Genomic DNA, 27,463 nt, shown 5'->3' with positions numbered 1-27,463 from the left:
CAAAGGCGTGGCGGACTTCGGGTCAGCCTCACTGCTGTAATGAGGTTCTGCTTGCCAGACTGCGCATCAGACATACTCTTCAACACATGGCTTCAACTGCTGGTGGGAAGATGCACAATCTGTGAAGTTTGCGGAGTACCACTTTCAGTTCAGCATATTTTGACAACGTGTCGTATATATTATTAGGGCAGCCCTCAGTCTCGATGGAGATCTGCTGACCATCCTCATAGATACTGATTCCAGTGTTAAGAGTGGTGACATTTAGTCAACAGTCAGGCCTCATTTTTAAATTTGTAGGGAAGGCAGGTAGACTTTAATGCATTATAAACAGCTCCGCGCGCTGGGACAGCCTTCATCCCCACTCGTGAGATTAGCATGGCAACTTCCCGTCAGGGCGCTGATACCATGATGTTGAGCGCCCCTCACCTCAAATCCATCACTGACTCCTTTGACCACTAGTATGGGAACATCCCTCTCCTGTTGAGTTCGCTTTTAGCTATTTCTTGAGAGGCTTAACTTCACATTACATGCTACTTTCCCAGTGGATGTGAACTCATCACTTTGACATCGTGTGGCGGCCTGTGTTCAACTTGGACTTCGTTTGGTTCCTAAGTAAACTACTCTGGATTCGATCTATTGTAAGTTCCTCGACCTTCTCATAAATTAGTGTTGACCTTTGTGTACACTGACAGATCTAAGAAAGATCATGCTGTTGGGTGTGCTTTCGTCATTGGGACCGACCGTTTCCAATATCATCTTCCCGAACACTGTTCAATATTTGCGACAGAGCTCTCTGCCCTCTATCAGGCCATCCAGGGCATCCGGCAGTAGAGACTGTCATATGCTCTGAGCCTGTGTGATGTATACAGTTCATCCCTTAGTGCAACAGGTCCAGGAAAGCTTCAGTTTGCTTGCTGTTGAGGGACCCCCTGTAATGATATTGTGGGTTCCTGGTCATGTCTGTCTGATGTGAAATGCGGCTGCTGACGTTGCTGCCACTGCTACAGTCCTTCTACCTCGGCCGCCTAGCTCTTCCATTCCTTCGGATCTCTGTGTTGCCGTCTGTCGGCAAGTGGCGTCACTTTGGCATCACCAGTAGTCCTCTCTTGATGGAAACGAGCTCTGGAGAATTAAAGCTCTCCAGCTCTCCCAGTGGTTTGGTAGACTTCCTCTCGGCAAAGAGATCTTTTTAGCTAGGTTGTGTACTGGCTAAGATGGTACACCATTACCTGACTGAATGCTTTTATATATATATATATATATATATATATATATATATATATATACCACTTATGTTTTCCATCTGAGCTATCGGTTGTTTCAGCGCGCTGTCGACAGCGTTTTACTTTTTATCCCTCGTAGCAATATGGTGACAGACATTTAATCTTCAATTCGTTACCTCTGTTGTCTCTGCAGTGTATTTTCTGAACCTTCCTCCAGAAGGAATTCCTTGTTCTTAGCTCGTGTTCCTTCCGTCGACTGGGCTTAACGTACGGTCCCTTCAGAGTTCTTACTGCTTGATGATCTGAGGTTATGACATGGGCGCTTATGACATTGGTTGTTAACGATCTACCACCATCTCCTCTTTCCAAAACGTTATTCCATCTCCTGCAATGGTGATCCTGGTCAGGGATTACGATGGCAAGCCACATCCTGTATATGCTCTGAGTTCAGTCTTCCACCTCTCTCTGGACCCACCAGTGCACACCTGTCGTGCTTCCCTCAGTGACAGCTTTGTCTTGACCTATCACAAGGTATGACAGGTCGTCCTGAGGCCCAGCACTGACAATTCTTCTCCATCTTTGGCGTGTCCCAGGGTTCAGAAGTCTACACTGATGGCTTGATCGTTGCTGGTCATGTGGGACATACTGAACTGCTCTCCTTGCTGGATGGCTGTAGTGTTTCCCGTGCAGAGTTGGTAGCCATCTCTCACGCTCTTGATCATTTCCGTTCCTGCACTGGTAGGTTCTTTCACATCTGCACTGGCTGCTTGAGCAGTTTGCAAGCTCTAGACTAATGCTACTGTCGCCATCCTTCAGACATTATCTAGGATCCCTGTTTGCCATTGAACAGCGTCGGCGCTCAGTGCCTTCGGTCTGGACCATGTGCTGCACTGGGATGCTGGGGAATGAACTCGCCAATATCTTGGCCAAACTGGCTACCAGTAAACTTTTGATCAGTATTAAGAGATCTCTAATCGGTATTACACCGTCAGATTTTAGGTGTCTGGAATGCATAATCGGTCACAGATTCATTAGACTAGCTACTGGTGGTAAAGGAGACTAAGAATCTGTGGAGGTTCTCTATGCAGATCAATTTTAAGGACTCGGCTATCTTTTGCTGTTCTGCATTTACCTTACTTCACTGAATCATTGTCATCTCTCCCAAAGTGAGGACACATCCCAGTGTCGTTGTGGCGCCTGTTTGATGATCCACATTTTGTTGGACTGTCTCAACCTCACTGCCCTGTGGCAAACTCTTAATCTTCCTGGCTCCCTCCAACTGGTGTTTGGAGACGATGCTCCAGTGGCTGGCAGTTTTACGTTTCATTCGTAAAGTTGGCTTTTACCACCCTTTAAGGGAGAGCCACTTAACCTTATCAGCCCATTGAGGGGTTGGCAGAACACTGTTGCCGTCTTTTCCCAGATATGGCTGCAGCTGCCTGGGCTTGGTGATCCATCCCAGTCTTTACCCTACCCATACTTTTACTCTTTCCCCCCTCTCATGAGGTCTATTAGATTTGGTGTTTCGTCTCTGTCTTTATCTTGCCCTGTCTCTGCTGATGGTCTTTCCAAGGAAATGTGGGAGTAGAGTACCTCTGGTAAGTGGCGGAAGTTGGGGATGTATGTAGCCTCATTGTGCTCTTTGAGGCATCTGGCTGCTCCCTAGATGGGGCATATCGCTTTCCTTTCTTCCTATCTCCCTTTCTTCTTTTGATCCTTACCTCAGCTTCGCTGTAGTCCGCAGTTCGTGGTCTAGAGGCGAGCGTTGCTGCCTCTTGATCATGGGGTCCTGGGTTCGATTGCCGGCTGGGTTGGGGATTTTCTCTGCCCAGGGGCTGTTGTACTTATAATTTCATCATCATTCATGACAGTGGCTAGATTGGACTGTGTAAAAATCGGGTCTTTGTATGGGCGCTGATGACCATGTAGTTTAGCGCCCCCACAAAAAGCAAAACATCAGCAGCTTCGCTGGAATTGGTAGACTTTATGGTTTGGATCCATTCGTCCATCCAAGCAACCAATCAGCTAACTTCATTATGAGTCACAAAATCACCGAAACGTCGCCATGTTTCAATTTTGGGATGTAAATGTGGACAGAAGTTGAAAAGTGTGCAACAAGACTGCTTCGATCAAATGATTTTCTTCCATTGCTCTGTAGTTCGTTTTCTGACTTAGGTACAAAATTTTCAAGTTAGAGGCATTTGCATGAAGTGATAAATGATTTTGGAATTCAGTTCGCACTGGAATTGCCTGCTTGCGGAACTCGCTTCATGTTTTGGTGATGAAACGGTTCGCGAGTGCGACGTTCAGTTCTGCAGTGACATTTGCAGTCGCAGCGCTCTTAGTTTGTGTCATAAGCCTCTTCAGTGTCTATCCAGTTGATTGAACACACTTTCGTCCACGTTGTGACTTAGCGTATCTTTCTCCGCTTGTCCTGTCTGCAGTATGAATCTTTCAGATGGCGCCTCATGAAACACCAAACACTACGGCGAAGCCGGCCGAAGTGGCCGTGCGGTTAAAGGCGCTGCAGTCTGGAACCGCAAGACCGCTACGGTCGCAGGTTCGAATCCTGCCTCGGGCATGGATGTTTGTGATGTCCTTAGGTTAGTTAGGTTTAACTAGTTCTAAGTTCTAGGGGACTAATGACCTCAGAAGTTGAGTCCCATAGTGCTCAGAGCCATTTGAACCATTTTTGAACCACTACGGCGATCTTGGTTACGGAAACACCTACCATACGAGCACTACCGGTAGCCCACGTTCGGATTAACTTGCGTCAGGCATAACGCACTCAAAACTAGATATCAGTTCTGACCATTACTGATACTTGGAATGTATTGATGGCTTCGCCCAGGTGCCGGTGGTGGTCAAGTAAAACAGCGCAACCTGCAGCCTTGGCTGCCATATGATTTATGCTACAGCATATATTTCTCGCGGTGTTCCTGTTCCCAAAATAACATTTTAAGGGATTTCTTTCACATATTTACCACTATTAGATGTCTATAGTGTGTGTAGTCTGGTCATTATCTGATATTCAAACAATTTTATAAAATTTCCTCTCCTGAGCAACCAAGTTTATCAGCTACATGAGACAATTAGGAAGATACTGACCGAAAAAATAGCAAAACAAAGGACGAATTGTCGGGAAGTTGGTAGGTCTCTTTGCACATCTGAAAAACGTGTATTTACGTTTAACGGTAGTAGCGTCGCTATGAGGATGGAAATCAATCCGCTTAAAATTCACGCTGTAATGATAGTGGGCATTATTACATTACCCACCAGGGGGTCCACACCCCCCCCCCCCAGGGGATCCACAACTCTTTTGTGGATACGTGCGTAGCGAGCACGGGACCCCGAGCTGATGTGGCCTTCCTTCCTTTCTGGGCTGCATACCTTCCCTTTCCGCATCCTTCCCCATCCCCCATCTTCGCCCCCCCCCCTCACCTCTGGCTCTTTCCTTCCCTTTCTCCCCCTCTGGGGGTATGGTTTTTGCCTACGTCCGGAGACGGACACTTGTAAATGTACCACATTCTTCGCCTTCCTTGCTTGTAAGTCTTCATCCTTCCTTTGTCCTCTTTTCCTTACCTTTTCTCTCTACCCTTTTCTCCGCTGCGGCGTTTGAGACCTCTCTTCTTTCCTTTCCCTTTCTTTCTTCTTCCTCCCTGTGCGTGTCTGAAGGCCGACCCACGCACTTCCATGCGTAGCCGGTGACGGGGTAACGCGTAATTCCCCGCCCCGGGTAGACAGGTAGGACACGTACGTACCCCCTGGTAATGGCTAGGCCCAGGGAGGGGTGATTACCCGAGCTGATACCTTCCGAAAGTGCCGATTGGTCCCTCCGTCCGTTTGTCGGGAGGTGTGACCTGAGGTGTGACCTGAGGTGTGAGCAATCACCTAAGGCGGGAGTGCCCTCAGAGAGGGCCCCCACAAGGGAGGAGCGCGCCATCGGAGACGCCAGTAATCATGGGGGATTCTTCCGCAATGGTTTCCTCACCTTCCACTATGTCTGCTCACAAACGTAAGTTCACTGAGTCTCAGCCACAGTCAGTTCTTCCATCGTTGCCACAGTTCCTAGTTGTTTCTCGGTCTGACGAAGGTCACAACGTCTCCACGGTCAACCCTTTCATTATTCAGAAAGGTGTCGACGCAATTGTAGGTCCTGTAAAGTCTTGTTCCAGATTACGGAATGGCACCCTGTTGTTAGAAACAGTCAGTGCCCTCCAGGCACAAAAATTGCTGCGTACGTCACTACTACACACCTTCCCTGTCCGGGTGGAACCGCACCGTACCTTAAATTCCTCGCGTGGAGTAGTTTATACACGCTCCCTCGATGGACTGTCTGACGAAGAAATTCAGCACTACCTGTCTGACCAGGGCGTAACGGCTGTTCATAGAGTTATGAAAAGGGTTGACACGAACATCATTCCAACCCGCACTGTCTTCTTGACATTTGACAAAGTTCAACTCCCATTGAAAATCAAAGCAGGCTATGAGATAATTTCCGTTCGTCATTACGTCCCAAACCCTACGCGTTGCTATCGGTGTCAGCGGTTCAATCACACCAGCCAGTCCTGTTCCAATCCGGCCAAATGTGTTACGTGTGGCAGGGATGCCCATGAGGGTGCTTGTCCACCTCCATCCCCTCGCTGCATTAACTGTATGGGTGACCACGCTGCTTCCTCTCGAGATTGTCCCGTTTTTAAGGACGAAAAGCTCATCCAGGAAATAAGAGTGAAGGAAAAGGTGTCTACCTTTGCTGCTCGAAAATTATTCGCCAGTCGGGAGCCCACCGTGCCTCAGAAAGGAAAATACAGCACTGTCCTTGCTTCTCCTCGGCCGACAAAGGAGGCGGCCACGCAGACTTGCGACCTCACCTTTAGTGCCACGGTCGTCAGATCGGCCAGCGCAAAGATCGCCCGTTCAACCTCATCACTTTCGCCTGCCCACTCTATGGCTCACCCTTCGTCGGGTTCTGCTAAATCTCGAGCCCAAAAGTCAGACGCCAAGTCTTCGAAAAAAGAGCATACTCGTGAAGATTTTTTATGTACCCCAACTTCACAACCATCGGTTCCTCCTTCATCTAAACATCATATTTCCAAGAAGGCTAATAAGAAACCCAGTTCATCTCCTTCTCCGCCAAGGCGTGTCTCATCTACAGCACCACATGGCGGTAATCGCCCTCGGCCGTCTTCTATGTCGCCGAGGCGCACTGCTGGTGGCTGATCAACCGGCCGATCGCTGGTGGCAGGAGCTGCTCCTGAACAACCTATGGATCAGGATCTTCTGCCTTCGGCTGAATGCCATTCCATGCTGTCGGTCGCAAGCTCAGAGCAGTCGATGAGTTGATGGCAACCTTGGTCACATTCCTCCATTTTCTGTTCACCCTATGTCCATTATCCAATGGAATATCCGCGGCATTCGAGCCAATCGGGATGAATTGTCGAGCCTCTTACGATCCTACTCGCCGGTCATCTTCTGTCTTCAGGAAACAAAGCTGCGTCCCCATGACCGCTTTGTTCTCCCTCATTTTCAGTCCGTCTGATATGATCTCCCCTCTGTTGAAGGCACTCCAGCCCATGGACGACTCATGATTCTTCTCCATGATACTCTCCATTATCACCCAATCCACTTGAACACTTCCTTCCAAGCTGTCGCTGTCCGTCTTTCCCTTTCTGGATATACCTTTTCTCTTTGTACTGTATACATTCCATCGTCCACACCAATGGCACGAGCTAATCTCCTTCATCTTCTTGGTCAGCTTCCACCCCCCCCCCCCCCCCTATTTGCTGGTTGGGGACTTCAATGCCCACCACCCGCTTTGGTGATCTCCACCAAGCAGATCTAGTTTGCCTCAACACTGGGGACCCTACATTTTTGTTTGCCTCCAAGACAAATTTCTCACTTGTACCTTTCGGTCGGTACTGTTCCGCTAGCTCGGCGCTTCGAATGGTTCGCCCTTGACGATACACACTCGAGTGACCACTTTCCATGTGTCCTTAGACTGCAGCCTCACCTGCCATATATGCGCCCGCGACGCTGGAAGTTTGCCCAAGCTGATCGGACACTTTCTTCGTCTCTAGCGACATTCGATGACTGTCACTTTCCTAGCGTCGACGATGAGGTCACTCATATTACGGACGTTATTCTTACAGTTGCGGTACGTTAAATACCTCGCACCTCCGAAATGTCCTGGCGCCCCCCAGTTCCTTGGTTGAACGAGGCATGCCGTGACGCAATGCGTGATCGGCGATATGCTCTCCACGTTTTCAGACACCATGCTACTTTGGCCAACTGTATCCGCTATAAGAAGTTCCGTGCACGATGCCGTCGCGTCATCCGCGTTGGCAAGAAGTCAAGCTGGAAACTCTTTACTAGCTCATTTAACACCTTCACTCCCTCCTCGGAAGTTTGGAGTCGGATTCGACGGATCTCAGGCTCGCTTCGCTTCTCCCTGGTCTCTGGGCTCACTGTCGCGCATGATACGTTAGTGGACCCCGTCGCAATTTAACTCGTTGGGTCAACACTTTGCTGAGATTTCGAGCTCTTCAAATTACCGGCCAGCGTTTCTCCCGAAGAAACGTGCAGCGAAAGTGCCACCTCTTGCTTCCTCCTCTCAAAATCGCGAAAGCTATAATACTGTTTTCTCCATGCGGGAACTCCAACATTCACTCTCTTCTTCTCGCTCTTCCGCCCAGGACCGGATGGTATCAACATACAAATGTTGCTGCATTTATCATACCATACTCTGCGTTACTTCCTTCGTCTTTATAATCGAATTTGGACCGCCAGTACTTTTCCCAGACGATGGCGGGAAGCTATCGTCGTTCCTGTTCCGAAACCTGGAAAGGACAATCATCTCCCCTCTAGCTATCGCCCCATTTCTCTCACGAGTAGTGTATGTAAGGTTTTGGAGCGTATGGTGAATTGCCGTTTAGCCTGGTGGCTGGAGTCCCGCAGTCGTTTAACACCTGCCCAATGTGGTTTCCGAAAGCATCGTTCTGCAGTCGACCATCTTGTTGCTATCTCCACTTATGTCATGAACAATTTTCTCCGGAAACGACAAACAGTAGCGATATTTTTTGATCTCGTGATAGCATACGATGCCTGTTGGAGGACAGGCATCTTCCGCACAATGTTCTCTTAGGGCTTTCGAGGTCGGCTGCCCCTTTTTCTTCACGGATTTATGGCAGAGCGCACATTTAAAGAGCGGGTGAACACCACTCTCTCCCGTACCTTCTCCCAAGAAAATGGGGTACCCCAGAGCTCTGTGCTAAGTGTTGTACTGTTTGCCATTGCCATAAAGCCCATTATGGATTGTCTCGTTCCTGATATCTCGGGCTCCCTCTTTGTGGACGATTTTGCGATCTACTACAGTTCTTAACGGACCAGCCTTAAACGACGTCTTCAAGGATGTCTCGATCGCCTCCACTCTTGGATCATCGAAACCGGCTTCCGTTTTTCTCCTAGTAAGACCGTTTGTGTTAATTTTTGGCGTCGTACGGAGTTTCTTCCGCCTTCCTTACATCTAGGCCCTGTCAACCTTCTGTTCGCGGACGTCGCTAAATTCATGGGTTCTAGGTTTGGCCGAAAACTGTGTTGCTCCTCACACGATTCCTATCTTTCAGCTCGCTGTCTGCGATCCCTCAACACCTTCCGTGTCCTGAATGGCACCTCCTGGGGAGCGGACCGAGTGGTCCTTCTCTGCCTCTATCGCGCCTTAGTGCGCTCGAAATTGGACTATGGAAGCATAGTTTACTCCTCTGCTCGGCCGTCTATTCTTCTGCGTCTCGACTCTATCCACCACCGTGGATTACGTTTAGTGTCTGGAACTTTTTACACCTGCCCTGTGGAAAGCCTTTATGCTGAGACTGCTGAACCTCCGCTGTCCAATCGGCGAGCTCTCCTTTTGAGTCGTTACGCTAGCCATCTGTCCTCCATACCTGCAAATCCGGCCCATGACATTTTTTTTCGACGCCTCCTTGGATTTAGGGAATTTTGGCCGCCCTTCCTCCCTACTACCACCGGTAGTCCGCTTCCGTCAACTACTCCATTCTCTTTCCTTCCGCTTTCCTAAAACTTTCTTGACAACTTGGGGTACAGCACTGCCTTGGCTCCGGCCCCAGACCTGCCTGCTCCGTGACCTTTGTCAGTTTCCCAAGGATGGTACCCCTTTTCTTGTTTATCGTCGGGCATTTGCTGCTCTCTGCGCACAAATAAAGGATGCCAAATTTATTTACACTGATGGCTCAAAAGCATCGTTTGGTGTTGGGAGTGCCTATATTGTTGGCGACACCCCAAATCGATTTCGGCTTCCCGACCAGTGTTCGGTTTATACTGCGGAGCTTCATGTTGTCCTCCAGGCTGTCTAATACATCCGTCACTATCAGCGGATACAGTATGTTATCTGCTCAGACTCACTTAGCTCTCTCCTCAGTCTCCAAGCTCTCTACCCTGTCCACCCTCTGGTCCACCGGATTCAGGACAGCCTCCACAGCCTCCACAGACATGTTGGTACCTGTGGAAATGAGGTGGCCGATATAGCGGCCAAGGCTGCAGTCCCTCTTCTTCGGCCCCCCAGGGGATCCACAACTCTTTTGTGGATACGTGCGAAGCGAGCACGGGACCCCGAGCTGATGTGGCCTTCCTTCCTTTCCGGGCTGCATACCTTCCCTTTCCGCATCCTTCCCCATCCCCCCATCTTCGCCCCCCCCCCCCTCATCTCTGGCTCTTTCCTTCCTTTTCTCCCCCTCTGGGGGAATGGTTTGTGCCTACGTCCGGAGACGGACGCTCGTAAATGTACCACATTCTTCGCCTTCCTTACTTGTAAGTCTTCGTCCTTCCTTTGTCCCTCTCTTTTCCTTACCTCTTCTCTCTACCCTTTTCTCCGCTGCGGCGTTTGAGACCTCTTCTTTCCTTTCCCTTTCCCTTTCTCTTTCTTCCTCCCTGTGCGTGTCTGAAGGCCGACCCACGCACTTCCATGCGTAGCCGGTGACGGGGTAACGCGTAATTCCCCGCCCCGGGTAGACAGGTAGGACACGTACGTACCCCCTGGTAACGGCCAGGCCCAGGGAGGGGTGATTACCCGAGCTGATACCTTCCGAAAGTGCCGATTGGTCCCTCCGTCCGTTTGTCGGGAGGTGTGACCTGAGGTGTGAACAATCACCTAAGGCGGGAGTGCCCTCAGTGAGGGCCCCCACAAGGGAGGAGCGCGCCATCGGAGACGCCGGTAATCATGGGGGATTCTTCCGCAATGGTTTCCTCATCTTCAACTATGTCTGCTCACAAACGTAAGTTCACTGAGTCTCAACCACAGTCAGTTCTTCCATCGTTGCCACAGTTCCTTGTTGTTTCTCGGTCTGACGAAGGTCACGACTTCTCCACAGTCAACCCTTTCATAATTCAGAAAGGTGTCGACGCAATTGCAGGTCCTGTAAAGTCTTGTTCCAGATTACGGAATGGCACCCTGTTGTTAGAAACACACAGTGCCCTCCAGGCACAAAAATTGCTGCGTACCTCACTACTACACACTTTCCCTGTCCGGGTGGAACCGCACCGTACCTTAAATTCCTCGCGTGGAGTTGTTTATACACGCTCCCTCGATGGACTGTCTGACGAAGAAATTCAGCACTACCTGTCAGACCAGGGCGTAACGGCTGTTCATAGGGTTATGAAAAGGGTTGACACGAAGATCATTCCAACCCGCACTGTCTTTTTGACATTTGACAAAGTGCAACTCCCATCGAAAATCAAAGCAGGCTATGAGATAATTTCCGTTCGTCCTTACGTCCCAAACCCTACGCGTTGCTATCGGTGCCAGCGATTCAATCACACCAGCCAGTCCTGTTCTAATCCGGCCAAATGTGTTACGTGTGGCAGGGATGCCCATGAGGGTGCTTGTCCACCTCCATCCCCTCGCTGCATCAACTGTATGGGTGACCACGCTGCTTCCTCTAGAGATTGCCCAGTTTTTAAGGACGAAAAGCTCATCCAGGAAATAAGAGTGAAGGAAAAAGTGTCGACCTTTGTTGCTCGGAAGTTGTTCGCCAGTCGACAGCCCACCGTGCCTCAGACAGGCAAATACAGCACTGTCCTTGCTTCTCCTCGGCCAACAAAGGAGGCGGCCACGCAGACTTGCGACCTCACCTTTAGTGCCACGGTCGTCCGATCGGCCAGCGCAAAGATCGCCCGTTCAACTTCACCACTTTCGCCTGCCCACTCTTTGGCTCACCCTTCGTCGGGTTCTGCTAAATCTCGAGCCCAAAAGTCAGACAGCAAGTCTTCGAGGAAAGAGCATACTCGTGAAGAGTTTTTACGTACGGCAACTTCACCACCATCGGTTCCTCCTTCCTCTAAACCTCATACTTCCAAGAAGGCTACAAAGAAACCCAGTTCCTCTCCTTCTCCGCCAAGGCGTGTCCCATCCACAGCGCCACCTGGCGGAAATCGCCCTCGGCCGTCTTCTGTGTCGCCGAGGCGCACTGCTGGTGGCCGGTCCACCGGCCGATCGCTGGTGGCAGGAGCTGCTCCTGACCAACCTATGGATCAGGATCTTCTGCCTTCGGCCGAATGCCATTCCATGCTGTCGGTCGCAAGCTCTGAGCCGTCGTTGAGTTGACAGCACCCTTGGTCACATTCCTCCATTTTCTGTTCACCCTATGTCCATTATCCACTGGAATGTCCGCGGCATTCGAGCCAATCGGGATGAATTGTCGATCCTCTTACGATCCTACTCGCCGGTCATCTTCTGTCTTCAGGAAACAAAGCTGCGTCCTAATGACCGCTTTGTTCTCCCTCATTTTCAGTCCGTCCGATATGACCTCCCCTCTGTGGAAGGCACTCCAGCCCATGGAGGACTCATGATTCTTCTCCATGATACTCTCCATTATCATCCAATCCCCTTAGACAGTTCCTTCCAAGCTGTCGCCGTCCGTGTTTCCCTTTCTGGATACACGTTCTCTCCTTGTACTGTATACATTCCATCGTCCACACCAATGGCACGAGCTGATCTCCTTCATCTTCTTGGTCAGCTTCCACCCCCCTATTTGCTGGTTGGGGACTTCAATGCCCACCACCCGCTTTGGGGATCTCCACATCCTTGTCCACGTGGCTCCCTATTGCTAGACGTCTTCCACCAAGCGGATCTAGTTTGCCTCAACACTGGGGTCCCCACGTTTTTGTCTGCCTCCACGACAAATTTATCTCATTTGGACCTTGCGATCGGTACTGTTCCGCTTGCTCGGCGCTTCGAATGGTTCGCCCTTGATGATACACACTCGAGTGACCACTTTCCATGTGTCCTTAGGCTGCAGCCTCAACTGCCATATATGCGCCCGCGACGCTGGAAGTTTGCCCAAGCCGATTGGACACTTTTTTCGTCTCTAGCGACATTCGATGACCGTCGCTTTCCCAGCGTCGACGATGAGGTCACACATATTACCGACGTTATTCTTACAGCTGCGGAACGTTCCATTCCACGCACCTCCGAATTGCCCCGGCGCCCCCCAGTTCCTTGGTGGAACGAGGCATGCCGTGACGCAATCCGTGAGCGGCGACGTGCTCTTCGCATTTTCCGTCACCGTCCTACTTTAGCAAACTGTATCCGCTATAAGCAACTCCGTGCGCGATGCCGTCGCGTCATCCGCGATAGCAAGAAGGCAAGCTGGCAATTCTTTATTAGCTCCTTTAACACCTTCACTCCCTCCTCGGAAGTTTGGAGTCGGCTTCGACGGTTCTCAGGCGCGCCTAGTTTCTCACTGTCGCGCATGATACCTTAGTGGACCCCGTCGCAATTTCTAACTCATTGGGTCAGCACTTTGCTGAGATTTCGAGCTCTTCAAATTACCCGCCAGCGTTTCTCCCGAAGAAACGTGCAGCGGAAGTGCGACCTCCTGCTTTCTCCTCTCAAAATCGCGAAAGCTACAATACTGTTTTCTCCATGCGGGAACTCCAACATGCCCTCTCTTCTTCTCGCTCCTCCGCCCCTGGATCGGATGGTATCCATGTCCAAATGTTGCTGCATTTATCAACCCATAGTCTGCGTTACCTCCTTCGCCTTTATAATCGAATTTGGACCGACAGTACCTTTCCCAGACGATGGCGGGAAGCTATCGTCGTTCCCATTCCGAAACCTGGAAAGGACAAACATCTCCCCTCTAGTTATCGCCCCATTTCTCTCACGAGTAGTGTCTGTAAGATTTTGGAGCGTATGGTGAATTACCGTTTAGCTTGGTGGCTGGAATCCCGCAGTCTTTTAACACCTGCCCAATGCGGATTCCGAAAGCATCGCTCTGCCGTTGACCATCTTGTTGCTCTCTCCACTTATATCATGAACAATTTTCTCCGGAAACGCCAAACAGTAGCAATATTTTTTGATCTGGAGAGAGCATACGATACCTGTTGGAGGACAGGCATCCTCCGCACACTGTTCTCTTGGGGCTTTCGAGGCCGGCTGCCCCTTTTTCTTCGTGAATTTATGGCAGAGCGAACATTTAGGGTGCGGGTGAACACTACTTTCTCCCGTACTTTCTCTCAAGAAAACGGGGTACCCCAGGGCTCCGTGCTGAGTGTTGTACTGTTTGCCATCGCTATAAATCCCATTATGGATTGTCTCCTTCCTGACGTCTCGGGCTCCCTCTTTGTGGACGATTTTGCGATCTACTACAGCTCTCAACGGACCAGCCTTCTTGAACGACGTCTTAAAGGATGTCTCGATCGCCTCCACTCTTGGAGCCTCGAAACCGGCTTCCGTTTTTCTCCTAGTAAGACCGTTTGTATTAATTTTTGGCGACGTAAGGAGTTTCTTCCGCCCTCCTTACATCTAGGTACTGTCAACCTTCCGTTTTCAGACGTCACTAAATTCTTGGGTCTTATGTTTGACAGAAAACTGTGCTGGTCCTCCCACGTTTCCTATCTTTCGGCTCGCTGTCTGCGAACGCTCAACGCCCTCCGTGTCCTGAATGGTACCTTAGTGCGCTCGAAATTGGACTATGGAAGCATCGTCTACTCCTCTGCTCGGCCGTCTATTCTTCGGCGTCTCGACTCTATCCACCACCGTGGATTACGTTTAGCGTCTGGAGCTTTTTACACTAGCCCTGTGGAAAGCCTTTATGCTGAGACTGCTGAACCTCCGCTGTCCAATCGGCGAGCGGTCCTTCTGAGCCGTTATGCTAGCCATCTGTCTTCCATGCCTGCTAATCCAGCCCACGACCCTTTTTTCGACGCCTCCTTTGATGTACGGTATGCAGGCCGCTCCTCCTCCCTACTACCCCCGGGAGTCCGCTTCCGTCAACTGCTCCATTCTCTTTCCTTCCGCTTTCCTAAAACCTTCTTGACAACTTGGGGTACAGCACCGCCTAGGCTTCGTCCCCGGATCTGTCTGCTCCGTGATCTTTGTCAATTTCCCAAGGATGGTACGCCTTCACTTGTTTATCGTCGGGCATTTGCTGCTCTATGTGCACAAATGACAGACGCCACCTTTATTTACACCGACGGCTCGAAAACATCGTTGGGTGTAGGGAGTGCCTATATTGTTGGCGACGCCCCAAATCACTTTCGGCTTCCCGACCAGTGTTCTGTTTATACTGCGGAGCTTTTCGCTGTTCTCCAGGCTGTCCACTACATCCGCCGCCATCAGCGGATACAGTACGTAATCTGCTCAGATTCTCTCAGCTCTCTCCTCAGTCTCCAAGCTCTTTACCTTGTGCACCCTCTGGTCCACCGGATTCAGGACTGTCTGCGCTTGCTCCACCTGGGGGGCGTCTCGGTGGCGTTCCTCTGGCTCCCAGGACACGCTGGTATCTGTGGGAATGAGGCGGCTGATATAGCAGCCAAGGCTGCAGTTTCTCTTCCTCGGCCAGCTATTCAGTCGCTTCCCTTCACCGATCTACGGAGCGGTTTATGACGCAAAGTTGCTCATTTATGGCATGCGCATTGGTCAACACTTCCCCGTAATAAATTGCGGGAAGTGAAAGCCCTTCCTTGCGCTTGGACCTCTTCCTCCCGAACGCGTCGTCGGGAGGAGGTAATTTTAGCTAGACTCCGGATAGGGCACTGTCGTTTTAGCCATCGGCATCTTTTAAGCGGCGATCCTACCCCACTCTGTCCCCACTGCTCTCAGCTGTGGACGGTAAGACACCTTTTAATTGAATGCCCCTATTTTAATCCGTTACGCTCCCGTCTACAGCTATCGCCTGATCTATCGTCGATTTTAGCAGATGACACGCGCTCAGCCGACCGCGTTCTCCAGTTTATTAGTGACAGTGAAATGACGTCAGTCATTTGAAGTTTTATCGGGGACCATCAACCCCTCTCTGTAGTGGACTTTTAAGCCTTGTTTCTGCTTTTCGTGTCCAATTTTTTGAGTTTTGTTCCCATTTTTGCTGTTTTCCATTTTCAGTTTTTATTCTTTCCTCAGTCGCGGACCGGGCGCTAATGACCATAGCAGTTTTGCGCCCTAAAACCACAATAAAAAAAAAATACCTCTTCTTCGGCCAGCTATTCGCATGATTCCCTTCGCCGATCTACAGAGTGTTTTATGTCGTCGTGTTGCTCTTTTATGGCACGCACATTGGTCAACACATCCCAATAATAAATTGTGGGACGTGAAAGCTCTTCCCTGTGCTTGGACCTCTTCCTCCCGAACTCGTCGTCGGGAGGAGGTAATTTTAACTAGACTCCGGATAGGGCACTGTCTTTTTAGCCATCGACATCTTTTAAGCGGCGATTATCCCCCACTCTGTCCTCACTGCTCTCAACTGTGGAGGGTGAGACACCTTTTACTTGTGCCTCTATTTTACTCCGTTACGCGCCCGTCTATAGCTGTCGCCTGATACATCTTCAATTTAAGCAGATGACACGCAATCAGCCGATCGCGTTCTCGAGTTCATTAGTGCCAGTGAGATGACGTCAGTAATTTGAAGCTCTTTTTGGGGGACAAACAACCCACCTTCTATAGGGACTTTTTAAGCTTTCCTTCTGATTTTGGTTTCCCCACTTTTGAGTTTTGTTCCCATTGCTGCTGGTTTCCAGTTTCGTTTTCAGCTTTTCCTAAGTCACAGACCGGGCGCTAATGAACGTAGCAGTTTTGCGCCCTAAAACCATAACAAAAAAGTAAGCAGGTATCTTGTATTTAACACAAGTTGCTAAACGCCGATCTCACTCAAATGCACTTATTTTCTACATTTAACACCTGCGAGATTGATGTGCAGTAACAGACTGCACTTAGTTTTCTATAGCGCCCAAATGCACTGTGCGGATCTGTCTGAAATTTACCCCTTAACAAATATATTCGGCCTGCAATAATTCTGAAAACGTATGTGATGGTGGCTGTTGTATGTAGCAAGGCAAGCACACATCCGGTGTAACTATTTACCGGTTTTCCATCTTTTGGAAATGAAAACATTGAAATAATTTACTCGTCGTCGTACAGCTTATCGCTCATCTTGGAACTAAACATAAACGCCCCATTACAAATACTTGAAACAAATAAAAGAACGATTCACTCTTTCCGTAAGGAAGAGAATCTGTTACACAGTAAGGGCCATTTATAGTACGGAAAAACAGATTGTACATACCTCGTACAGACGTCGGCTTGTGGCGAGTTTAGTTACGAAAGCATATACCAACTTAGGAGCAGATTTAACTGTCAGGTTTCAAAGCCAGCCGATGGTCGTCGCAGATACGTTAAACGCTCACTGAAAGCTCGGAGCCCACAACTGTGGCCTTTGAGCTTAGGATGCAGCTGTAGCCTACAGAATTGCCAGGATCACAGTCGGACTCTGCGTATGCCGTTTGCTGCCTGACCATGGTATCTGCGACCTGTGACGTCATGGAGTTCCCGACCACAAATATTTTGGCCCCGGCTTTTCCGACCAGTTTTATCGAGGGTTAAGTGATTAACGCATAGTACGTCGGCATGCATATTTACCTTCTTTCTAAATCATTACTACAATGAATAAACATTTTATTATGAATTTCTATAACTTTGCTCAGTGTTTCGTAAGAAGGCCAAAGATTAGTTTACGTCCTTCTTAAATCTTCGGTGTCGTTACACATTATGCGTAATAGTGTGGCTTCGTGGCTCAGTGGTAACAGGAAAACTAATATTCCAAAGGTATGTTCAGTCTCCAGAGAATCCTGAGATTTTTGTCACTACTTTCAAATTTCGAAATTTTTGTTGACATGAGAAATGCAGACTACCACCATGGTTCGGAACCCACGTTAAAGTTTAGGCTCCTCATGGAAGTACCTGGGTAAGTCAGGTTAGAGACTGGAGGCAAGGAACGACATTCCACCTCCAACACAAGTTGGTGTAAAATATTCGTCGAAATGACTGCTTTACTTGTCTAAAAATCTTTTGTCCAGATCTATTGTATCTTTGCCCTTTTGAAAATTGCAATTCTTTTCTCTTGGATAGAATTCTTTTCTCTTGGATAGAATTCTTTTCTCTTGGATAGAATTCTTTTCTCTTGGATAGAATTCTTTTCTCTTGGATAGAATTCTTTTCTCTTGGATAGAATTCTTTTCTCTTGGATAGAATTCTTTTCTCTTGGATAGAATTCTTTTCTCTTGGATAGAATTCTTTTCTCTTGGATAGAATTCTTTTCTCTTGGATAGAATTCTTTTCTCTTGGATAGAATTCTTTTCTCTTGGATAGAATTCTTTTCTCTTGGATAGAATTCTTTTCTCTTGGATAGAATTCTTTTCTCTTGGATAGAATTCTTTTGCTGGAATTACAACATAAGAAGCTGCTTCAGATTAAAATTATAACTGAATTGGGTAAAATAGTTTAAAAGTTTTTAGTTAATACATTATGTATGATAATGACATGCTCTTACCTGACTTAGGCCGGCCGGTGTGGCCTTGCGGTTCTAGGCGCTTCAGTCTGGAACCGCGTGACCACAACGATCGCAGGTTCGAATCCTGCCTCGGACATGGATGTGTGTCATGTCCTTAGGTTAGTTAGGTTTAAGTAGTTCTAAGTTCTAGGGGACTGATGACCACAGATGTTAAGTCCCATAGTGCTCAGAGCCATTTCTTACCTGACTTAACTTAGAACAACGTCTTTAAACTGAACGTAAATTTTGCGCTCTCAAATATTAACGATTACCTGAGTCTGGGGTGCTGCCCCCCTGAAGCCTTGGATGGAACTGGGTTGGTATCGCACGTCAGCTGTGTCGCGATGTTGAGACTTCATACACCTCCAATAAAATGTCTAAGTAGTTATAGTGTAGTATGAACAAATAAAAGAAAAAGTTCATTTCATCAAAATTTCTGCTTTGACTGAACTAGCTTCAATGCGTTACTTGGTTTATAGTTAAATACAGAGTCGTAACATGTTCCAACTCGTAACAAAATGTAATGCAGAATCATTATCGTTACTTAGCTTTGCCGATGTTGGGTGTGATAGTTCCAAAAGTATTAAATTTATAAAATATTTGCACTCGCCCACGTTTACTTTCCAAAACGCGCTTTGACACCAAGCTTCCATCTTTTGTGTAAGTTAGGCGCCTGACAGCACCGTGCTGCCCACTCATAATGAGTGAGCGATGGGGAAATATACGTGACTGAAGGTGGAAGTGTAGTTTTACGGATTACCTCTATAAATAAAAATTCTACAGGACAGTGTTTCCCGAGTGGTTCCCTCGCCACAGACTCCCCATCGTCTGTGCTCGGCGAGTCATTAGTGGACTTTTTTTTCCGCAGGAAGGCGGCATGGAGGTGGAGGAGCTGCCCGCTGTAGCTGCATATCCAGGGGCTGTCGTGCTGCAGGCGGCCGGTAAGTGTTGTGGCACAGAGAGCAGGCGTGAGTCGCCTTGTAAGCGATCGCACGCCTCGTCTCAACAGTCTACTCAGCAACTACCGCTGCCATTCTAATACTGTGCTAATACGCGTCTGTTTATATGGATCGTTGTCGTTCACACGTCAGCGTCAATATTTGGTAGTTTGTGAGGTGTATGCTGTGCAGTATCGTACCTGAACGGTGAAATGAGGTCATGGTGAAAATTTTTTTACAAAAAAGACCAAATATGGTAACAAAATATATGAACAAGCGATGATAACACTTCGTTCGTGGTGGAAGTTACTGACAAAGGCGACGTTGTAGATTCATTACCGTCCTGAGAACTGGACGAATAGGAAAAATCATTGAAACAGTTCAGAACACACACATTTAATTGACCTAGAAATTTGTTTGCAAGTATATATTTTCTTTAATTGCAGTAGGTAGTTGTTCTTCGGTTTAACTTCTGTACATTGTGTAACACTCCACCCATTACTTACTTGGTTTTGGCGTGTGTTGCCCCAGCTAATTGACTAACAGATCAACAGAGTGCAAAACTGCCGCAATATCGGATAACGCAAAGAAAGTAATAAGGCCCTGTCACTCCTGATTGAACTGCGGTGGCAGTGTTGACATTGATTCAGAATTGATGCCTTTTAACTAAAAGGGGTGCACATTGATCTTATTCAGCTATTGAACGCCAGAGGCAAATGTTGAACATAAAATTATGAAAGTGACTTAGGATTTCAACTACTTGATTGAAAACAGATGCAGTCGATTAGCAGAGATTTACTTTAACTCACGTCCTTCAAGCATCACATTACATGACTCTAACAGGCAGTGGGAATAAATTGCGTTTAATTCCGGTCGACTTCTAAAATACACAGCCCATGAAACCCTCGTGGAAACTTTGCCAACGTGATCCAACAAATTAATCAGTGGCCTAACTCAAGCCGGAGCGGGCGCAATATCACCGAATTCGGCGTGGCGTGGCGTGGCGGGTCGGCGTCATTGTGCGGATGTCGGCCGGCCTCGTGGTGCTGCAAGGCTGCGCTCGTCTATTCACTCCTAGCTATCTTGCTCAGTACATAGCTGAACGAAACCTTTTTATCTCCAAACTCAATTGTTCCGTTTGCTAAGTCCTAAACTGCAGAGGTGCTCACTCTAAGGCAAGCTGAGTAAAGAAAACCACGTCCGCACTCTAGGCAAGCTGGGAACGGAAGATCCCTATGGAGACTTCTGCCAGTCTGCTCTTTGCCTCGGTGTCCCCTCCAGCGAAATAACTTATGCCAATTGCAGCGCAAGTCGCGTTAATTGTGTGTCGCTTCCCAGCGCCGATCAATGCCTGCTCTGGTAAGTGAACAAACTCCCACAAAATTTCCCTTCCTCTCAGCTTCCGCTATTTAGCTCCTTCCAGGCCACCCATCAAGGTTAGAATCTGCATAAAACACCAATTTTTCCGGAATTCTGACTCCCAGGAGAGTACTTCAAATTCCTTGGTCCTACATTCCCATTGAAGGCCGGTGTATTTCATTCTGTCGCTCTTCACCTGATTTACATCAGACTGCGCACCGTGAATTCAGTGTGGAGTTGCTATAGTCACGAACACGCATATTTCGGCCTCTGTTGACTGCTCCACCATAGCTTTGTGTGGCTTTCTCGCATGTTTCACTGAAAATGGGACGATGGACATTTATCCTGTCCTTCATGACAATTCTCCACATCATACTGGTGCAACTAAGTTGTTCATTCAGTATTTTCGATGCGAAGCGTTAAATCACCCACCATACCTCTGATCGTCATCTCTGCTCACGTGAACTGCTGGCTAAGAAAACAGAATTTTGGCACACATCGAGCTGGAGACCAGAGTAGGGAATTGGTGGAAAGAATATGACCAGAGTACTGCAAATGTCGTACCGCGCAATTAAGAATGTCGAAGTCGGAGTGGCGACTATGTAGAGGAGTAGCTGGAAGATGTGCCTAAATGTCGCAGATGAAACATTTTTGATTTTCTGCCGTTTCCATTTCGGAGTAATCAGAATAGTTCGCGCCTTCACATAGGCAACCCAATGGCCAGATGTGTGCTGTTACGTCGGCGGCAGCGGCAACAGCAACTTCAATGAGTTGCGTGCCGCTAAATGAATTTCACCGCATCAGAAACGGGCTATACAGAGCACCAGCAACGGGAGTTCACACTGAGGCGACAAGCCATGGGATGCCTCCTGACAGAGCGTTTGGCACGCTTTTGCCCGGAGTATTGCGGCAACTCGACGTGCTGTGGACTCTACAAATTATTGGCAGTCCCCTGCAGAAATATTGAGCCTCTACAGCCGTCAAGAATTACGAAAGTGTTGGCAGTACAGAACTTTGTGCACGAACTGACCTATCGGTTATGCTCCATGAATGTTAAATGGGATTCATGACGGGCAATCTGGGTGGCAAAATCATACGATCGAATTGTCCAGAATGTTCCTCAAACCAGTCATGAACAACTGTGCCCCAGTGATGTGACATCGTTACTTGGGAACATGATGTCCTTGGATGATGGAAAATGGTATCAGTCTAATGTAACAATTTCCTGTAGAGAGGTTCATTTGGACCGGAGAACACAGTACCTGAACTCACAGCCCACATAATTATGGAGCCATCTCCAGCTTGCACAGTGTCTTACTGACATGGGTCCATGGCTCTGTGGGGGTCTGCGCCACACTCGAACCCTACAATCAGCTGTTACCAACTGAAACTGGTTGTAGCTTACCACGCCATGGTTTCCCAGTCGTCTAGATGCGAACCGATTGTCAAGAGTCCACGAGAGGCGCTGTAGTCGATATGCTGTCAACAAAGGCACTCGCGTCGGTCGCCTCTACTGTAGCCCACTAACACAAAACTTCGCTGCGCTGTCTTAAGGGTTACGTTCGTCGTACGTCCCACATTGATTCTTGCGGTTATTCCACGGAATGCTGCTTGTCTGTTAACACTGACAAATGTAAGCAAACGCCGCTGGTCTCGATCATTCAGTAGAGGCCGTCGGCCACTGCGTTGTATGTGGCGAAAGCTAGAAACCGAAATTTATTCTCGTCACACTCTTGACAGTGGATCTCGGTATACTGAATTGCTTACAGATTTCCCAAATGGAACGTCCCGTGTGCCTAGCTCCAACTACCACTGCGCGTTTGAAAGTCTATTAATTCCCGGCGTGAGGCCGTAATGACGTCGAGAACTCAAATGACTGCCCTGAATACGGATTACAGCTCCGCCTTTGCACTGCCCTTTCATAACTTGTGTACGCAATGGTACTGCCATCTGTATTCGTGCATATCGCTATCCCACGACTTTAGTGACCTCAGTGTATAGCGTAGGTTCTGTATGCACCGACTTACGTCCATTTTTTGAATGATCTGATTCTGCAGTCTTCGGAAGACACACGGGTAGAGGAAAGGCGCCTATTATGTGATAGTTCCCTAATATGAGACACCCCAACTGTGCTCATGTTAGGGGTTGCACTCTGGTGGAGAGTTTCTTGAATACGTCTATTGCGTGCCAGACGACGACACAGCGAGTAGGACGCCATAGTTGAGCCGTACACAAATTTTGTATCAACCTCTACGTACTGAGTTTTTGCGACAGCGGCGTTAAGACAATATTTCAGCTTAAAGGTGAGTGGATATTACTGTACTTTTATTGTTATTTGTGACGGTATTACCTATAATCATTGACAATTAAGTTCATTTTCCAACGAACGTTGTTAGCAAGTGCGTGACTCTTAGCGTAAGATGGCGAAATTCCTAATATGCGATAGTATGGGGATCCAAATACGCGACAGTGTCGCATATTACGATACCTGTCGCATATTGGGGGAACTCGTTCTCTCACGATTTGTTATATGCAGTTTACGCAATACTATCATGAGATAACAATATTTTATCATCTACTGTAGTAAAATTCTGGCAACTGCGTTTATTTTAATTCGATTAAATTATCATAAACAGGGATTGCTTTCACTAGTCTTATGATCAGAAATTGGAATGTTTTTTGGAACTTTCTTACAAGGCAGTATTTTGCTCAGAAGTTGATCACTATTACTCTGTTCACTGTACTTATAAAAAAATAATCTAACAAGTAAAATCATAAAGTTGAAGTCCTTTAAGAAGTACGTCTAATTGTATTTATTCTTTGTAGATGGCATTAGCACCTAAAAGGAAAACGTGGGATAAAGCCGCCATGGTTCGTGCCATTACATGTGAGAGAAAAGGCGAGATGGGGTATTTAACAGCCTGAAAAGTTTTTGCTGTACCAAAACGTAGTTTGGAAAGGTATGTGAAGGATAAAACTCGTACACTCGAGAAGATGGTTGGTGTTAATCTTGGCAGAAGGCCTTTTCTCTCATCTAAACTTGAAGATGAACTAGTGAAATACTACCTTGCAATGGAAGAGCGATTTTATGATTTTAAATGTAAGGACATACGAAGCACGGCCTTCCAGTTAGCTGTCACGAACAGGCTGAAGAATCCCTTCAGTTCGGAAAAGGCTTCAGCAGGAAAGAAATGGCTCCGAGCTTTCCATAAGAGACATCCCATTTTATAAATGAGAACTCCTCAGGGTCTTGCAGCAGCAAGAGTGAAAATTTTCACTCCAGAAAATCTGCGGAGATTTTGACATTTACGGGTCTGTGCTACCTGAAGTGAACCATGACCCGCATCGAGTCTTAAATGTTGAGGAAACTGGGGTGACGTCTGAGCAGCACAAACACAGCAAGGTTATTGCTATGAAAGGGAAGAGACAAGTTGCTGCCTTGACTTCAGCAGAAAGGGGAAACCTCATCACAGTTGTAACGTGTATGAACGCAACTAGCACTTATGTTCCACCACTAATCGTCTTCCCAAGGAAGAATATGAAGCAGGAATTTATGGACAGTGCACCTGCAGGATCAATATCAGCTTGTCATCTAAGTAGCTGGATACAAATTCACATTTTTACTCAGTGGTTTGATCATTTTGTGAGTCATGTAAAGCCATCTTCAAATGACCCTGTAATTTTAATTCTTGATGGGCATTATTCCCACACAAAGAATCTCGATGCGATAGATAAAGCACGTGAAAACAATGTTCATGTTGTATGTTTGCCACCTCACACAACGCATAAAATGCAGCCACTTTACGTTGGATTTATGGGGCCTTTGAAAACCTACTATGCCCAAGAGATAGAAACGTGGTTGGCAAGTAGCCCAGGTCGTGTTATAACCCCATTATTAATAGACAGGTTATTTTGGGCAGCTTACAACCGAGCAGCAACAATGGAAGCATCTGTGAATGCTTTCAGAAAAACAGGTCTCATCCCATGCAACAGAAACATCTTTAGGGAACATGAATTTTCAATTCATCGCCATGCTGACAGCAGAAGAATCGTCTAGTGACTCGGCATCCGATGTCCATCTTGAGGACAGTGGGGATTCAGGCAGCAGTGACGACGATGACGCAGCGTGTCTGTTCTGTACTGGGCGCTTTTCTGAATGCAAACACGAGGAGACATGGGCACAGTGGACGAAGTGTTATCGCTGGGCTCATGAAGATTGCGATGTCACAGAAGACAATTTTGTTTGCCGAGGATGTCGTAAATATAAACCTGAGTAGTGTGAAATGAGTGAAGGATAACAGAATTGAATGAACATGTAAAAATTGTATATTCATGTTCATATTCTGTAATAAAATAATTAAAGAAAAATATTATTACGGTCTCATATTAGGAAACCTTGATCTCATTTCTACGAAATGCCTTGTTTGTGATGTATATACTACTCTGAAATATTATTATTGCAAGTACGATAATTGTATGATAAAATTAAACACTGCAAGATATTAACATCATAAAAAATAAAATTGCACTTAATTTTAGGTCTTTTAAATGGAGTTACAAAAGTGTCATATTAGGCACCTTTCCTCTACTTAGTAACAGCGCTGTATTCCCTGAACGCTAGCTACGCTACCCAAACGAGGCTCCAGACATGGCCAGATCTCGGAGCCAGCCACGCGGTGGAGGCCCCCGACTGCAGTTTAACTTCAAACCGCCTTCTGAATACTGCAGATGTACCCCCCAAGAGAAAGCGGCAAAGACAAGCCGTTCCTGCACGCCGAGAAACTGTTACTGCACCAAACATTTGCGCCTGAAACAGGCATTTAGCCACCAGATAATTTGCTCCAGACCTTAGGCCGTGTGATTGCTTCGGCGATGCGAAGTGCTGGCCAAGAATTGGGCACCGCCAAGCAACCTTACGGCGGCGCTTGGATAGGGTGACACGGGCTCTGGTTAATCACTCACCAGGCGATTCTCTCCGATGAAGTTGTTTCCTGTCGCGACGGGAACAAGAGTAAGGGATGTGAACTGGAGGCGAAGCGCCACACTGGGATGAAGCTCCCACCTGTGGCTGTCGCTGTCGCTGTGGAATGGGCCGAGGGTGCTGGTTCCTTGCAGCTGCAGTTGTCGCGGGCCACACTAGGCTGTCTACACCGCCTGCTGTGAAGCAAATTCCAGGCTTACTGTACTTCCGTCCGTATGCCATAATGCCTTAAATATCATTCCAGTCGTTCATTTGGATAACTAGCTAATAACAGCATTTTTTCAACGGTACAATCACTTGCTTCCTTTATTTTGTAAATTAGTGTTAATTATTAGCGACAAAGCTGAAACATGCTACAAACATTAGGGTAGATAGGATACAGGCGGAATACCGTCAGACATTCAGGAAGAATGTAATAATTAAAATTCTAAAGACAGCAGATCCAGACTGGAGCGAATATTATTGAACTATCAGCTTAATAAGTTATGGGTGCCAAGTACTAACACAATTTTTTTTTTTTTTGCAGGAGGAGAGAATATATTGTAGAAGCCGACCTGGGAATATTTGCATTCCAGAGAAATGTAGGAACACGCGAGGCAGTACTGACCCTACAACTTCTCTTAGCATATACTTTAAGGAAAGGCAAACCTACGTTTATAGTACTTAAAGAGTCAGAAAAACCTTTTCACAATGTGCACTGGAATACTCGCTCAAATTCTAAAGGTAGCAGGGGTAAAATACAGGGAGTGAAGGCTACTCACAATTTGTACAGGGACCAGACGGCATTGAGTCGAGGGGCACGAAGGGAAGCAGTGATTCAGAAGGGAGTGAGACAGGGTTGTAGCCTATACCCAATGTTACTCAATCTCTATATTCAGCAGTAAACAAACAATTTAAGTAGGTATTAGTCAAGGGAGAAGAAATAGAAACTTTGAGGTTTGCCAATGATACTTTGTCAAATACAGCAAAGCACATGGACGAGTAGTTTAACAGAATGGACATTGTCTTGTAAGGATATGAGATAATCAACAAAGCAAAATAAGGATAATGGAATGTACTCGAATTAAATGACGTGATTCTGAGGGAATTAGATTATGAAATGACACAAAATAGATGACTTTTGCTAGTTGTGCAGTAGATTAACTCACGATGGCCTATGTAGACAGACAATGGCAAGAATAGGATTTCTGAATAAGAGAAATCTGGCATAAAGAATAAATTTGTCAGGAAGCCCTTTCTGCAAATGTTTGTATGGAGTGTAGTCATTTATGGAGCGGAAACATGGCCGATAAACAGTTCAGACAAGAATAGAATTGAGTCTTTTCCAATGTGGTGCTACAGAAGACTACAGGTCAGATGGATAGATGAATTAATGAACAGAATAGGGGAGAAAAAATTGTGGCACAACCTGGCTAGAAGGGATCAGTTGACAGAGCACATCGAGACATAAAGGGATCAGCAATTTAGTATTGTAGGTCAGTGTGGGGGTGAAATCATGAGGCCAGAAGATGAATACAGTAAGCAGATTCAGAGGATGTAAGTTGCCATAGTTCTTCCAAGATGAAGAGGCTTGCACAGGATAGAGTAGCTTGGAGTGCTGTATCAAACCAGTCTTTGGCTTGAAGAGCACAACAATAATCCTGAAGTTTCGTGTGTAACAATAGTTCCCTGGCCTAAGGTCTGGTTTCTATACAACTTGTACATAACTTCTCCTTCCCTGCCACTTTAGTTCCTGTTGTGGTGTAATAATTGCATTCCATCATTTTAGTGGGCATATTTAATCTCAGAATGACAATTCATCTTGTCATATGCTAGTTGCAACAACACTAAAAAGCTCATTTTTGTCGCAAGCATTGGCAGTTTCCACTTTGTCGCTACTTTACCCGGCGTCATGTCGCAGTTAAAATCGTTGTCACCTATATCAACGGCAAATACTGTTGAATGGAGGAAATCTGTCAGCGTGACACTGGTCTGAAAGCTGCTTGCTGCTGCACTGACTCAACACCACGATGTCATTTAGACTACCTCCCATTTCCCTTGTTCACAACTATTTACATTCATGGTGTTATGCGGGCTGTAAGAAGCTGATGGACATTGTATATATTTACTCAAGGCTGTTTTTTAATTTTC

General features: G+C 47.2%; 1 protein-coding gene across 1 annotated transcript in view; it reads left to right on the top strand.

Annotated features, from left to right (window-relative positions):
• Window positions 1-25,515, top strand: part of LOC126195785 (atherin-like) — a 45,628-nt gene extending 20,113 nt beyond the window's left edge. The window contains exons 4-5 of the mRNA XM_049934419.1: window positions 18,924-18,996; window positions 25,337-25,515. Coding sequence (XP_049790376.1) covers window positions 18,924-18,996; window positions 25,337-25,515 — 252 coding nt within the window. The remainder of the gene's footprint in view (window positions 1-18,923; window positions 18,997-25,336) is intronic.
• The last annotated feature ends 1,948 nt before the right edge of the window (window positions 25,516-27,463 follow it).

Source organism: Schistocerca nitens, chromosome 7 (assembly GCF_023898315.1).
Source record: "Schistocerca nitens isolate TAMUIC-IGC-003100 chromosome 7, iqSchNite1.1, whole genome shotgun sequence".
Taxonomy (NCBI): Eukaryota; Metazoa; Arthropoda; class Insecta; order Orthoptera; family Acrididae; genus Schistocerca; species Schistocerca nitens.
Note: the sequence above shows the minus strand (reverse complement) of the source record. Positions and strands in the feature narration are given on the sequence as shown.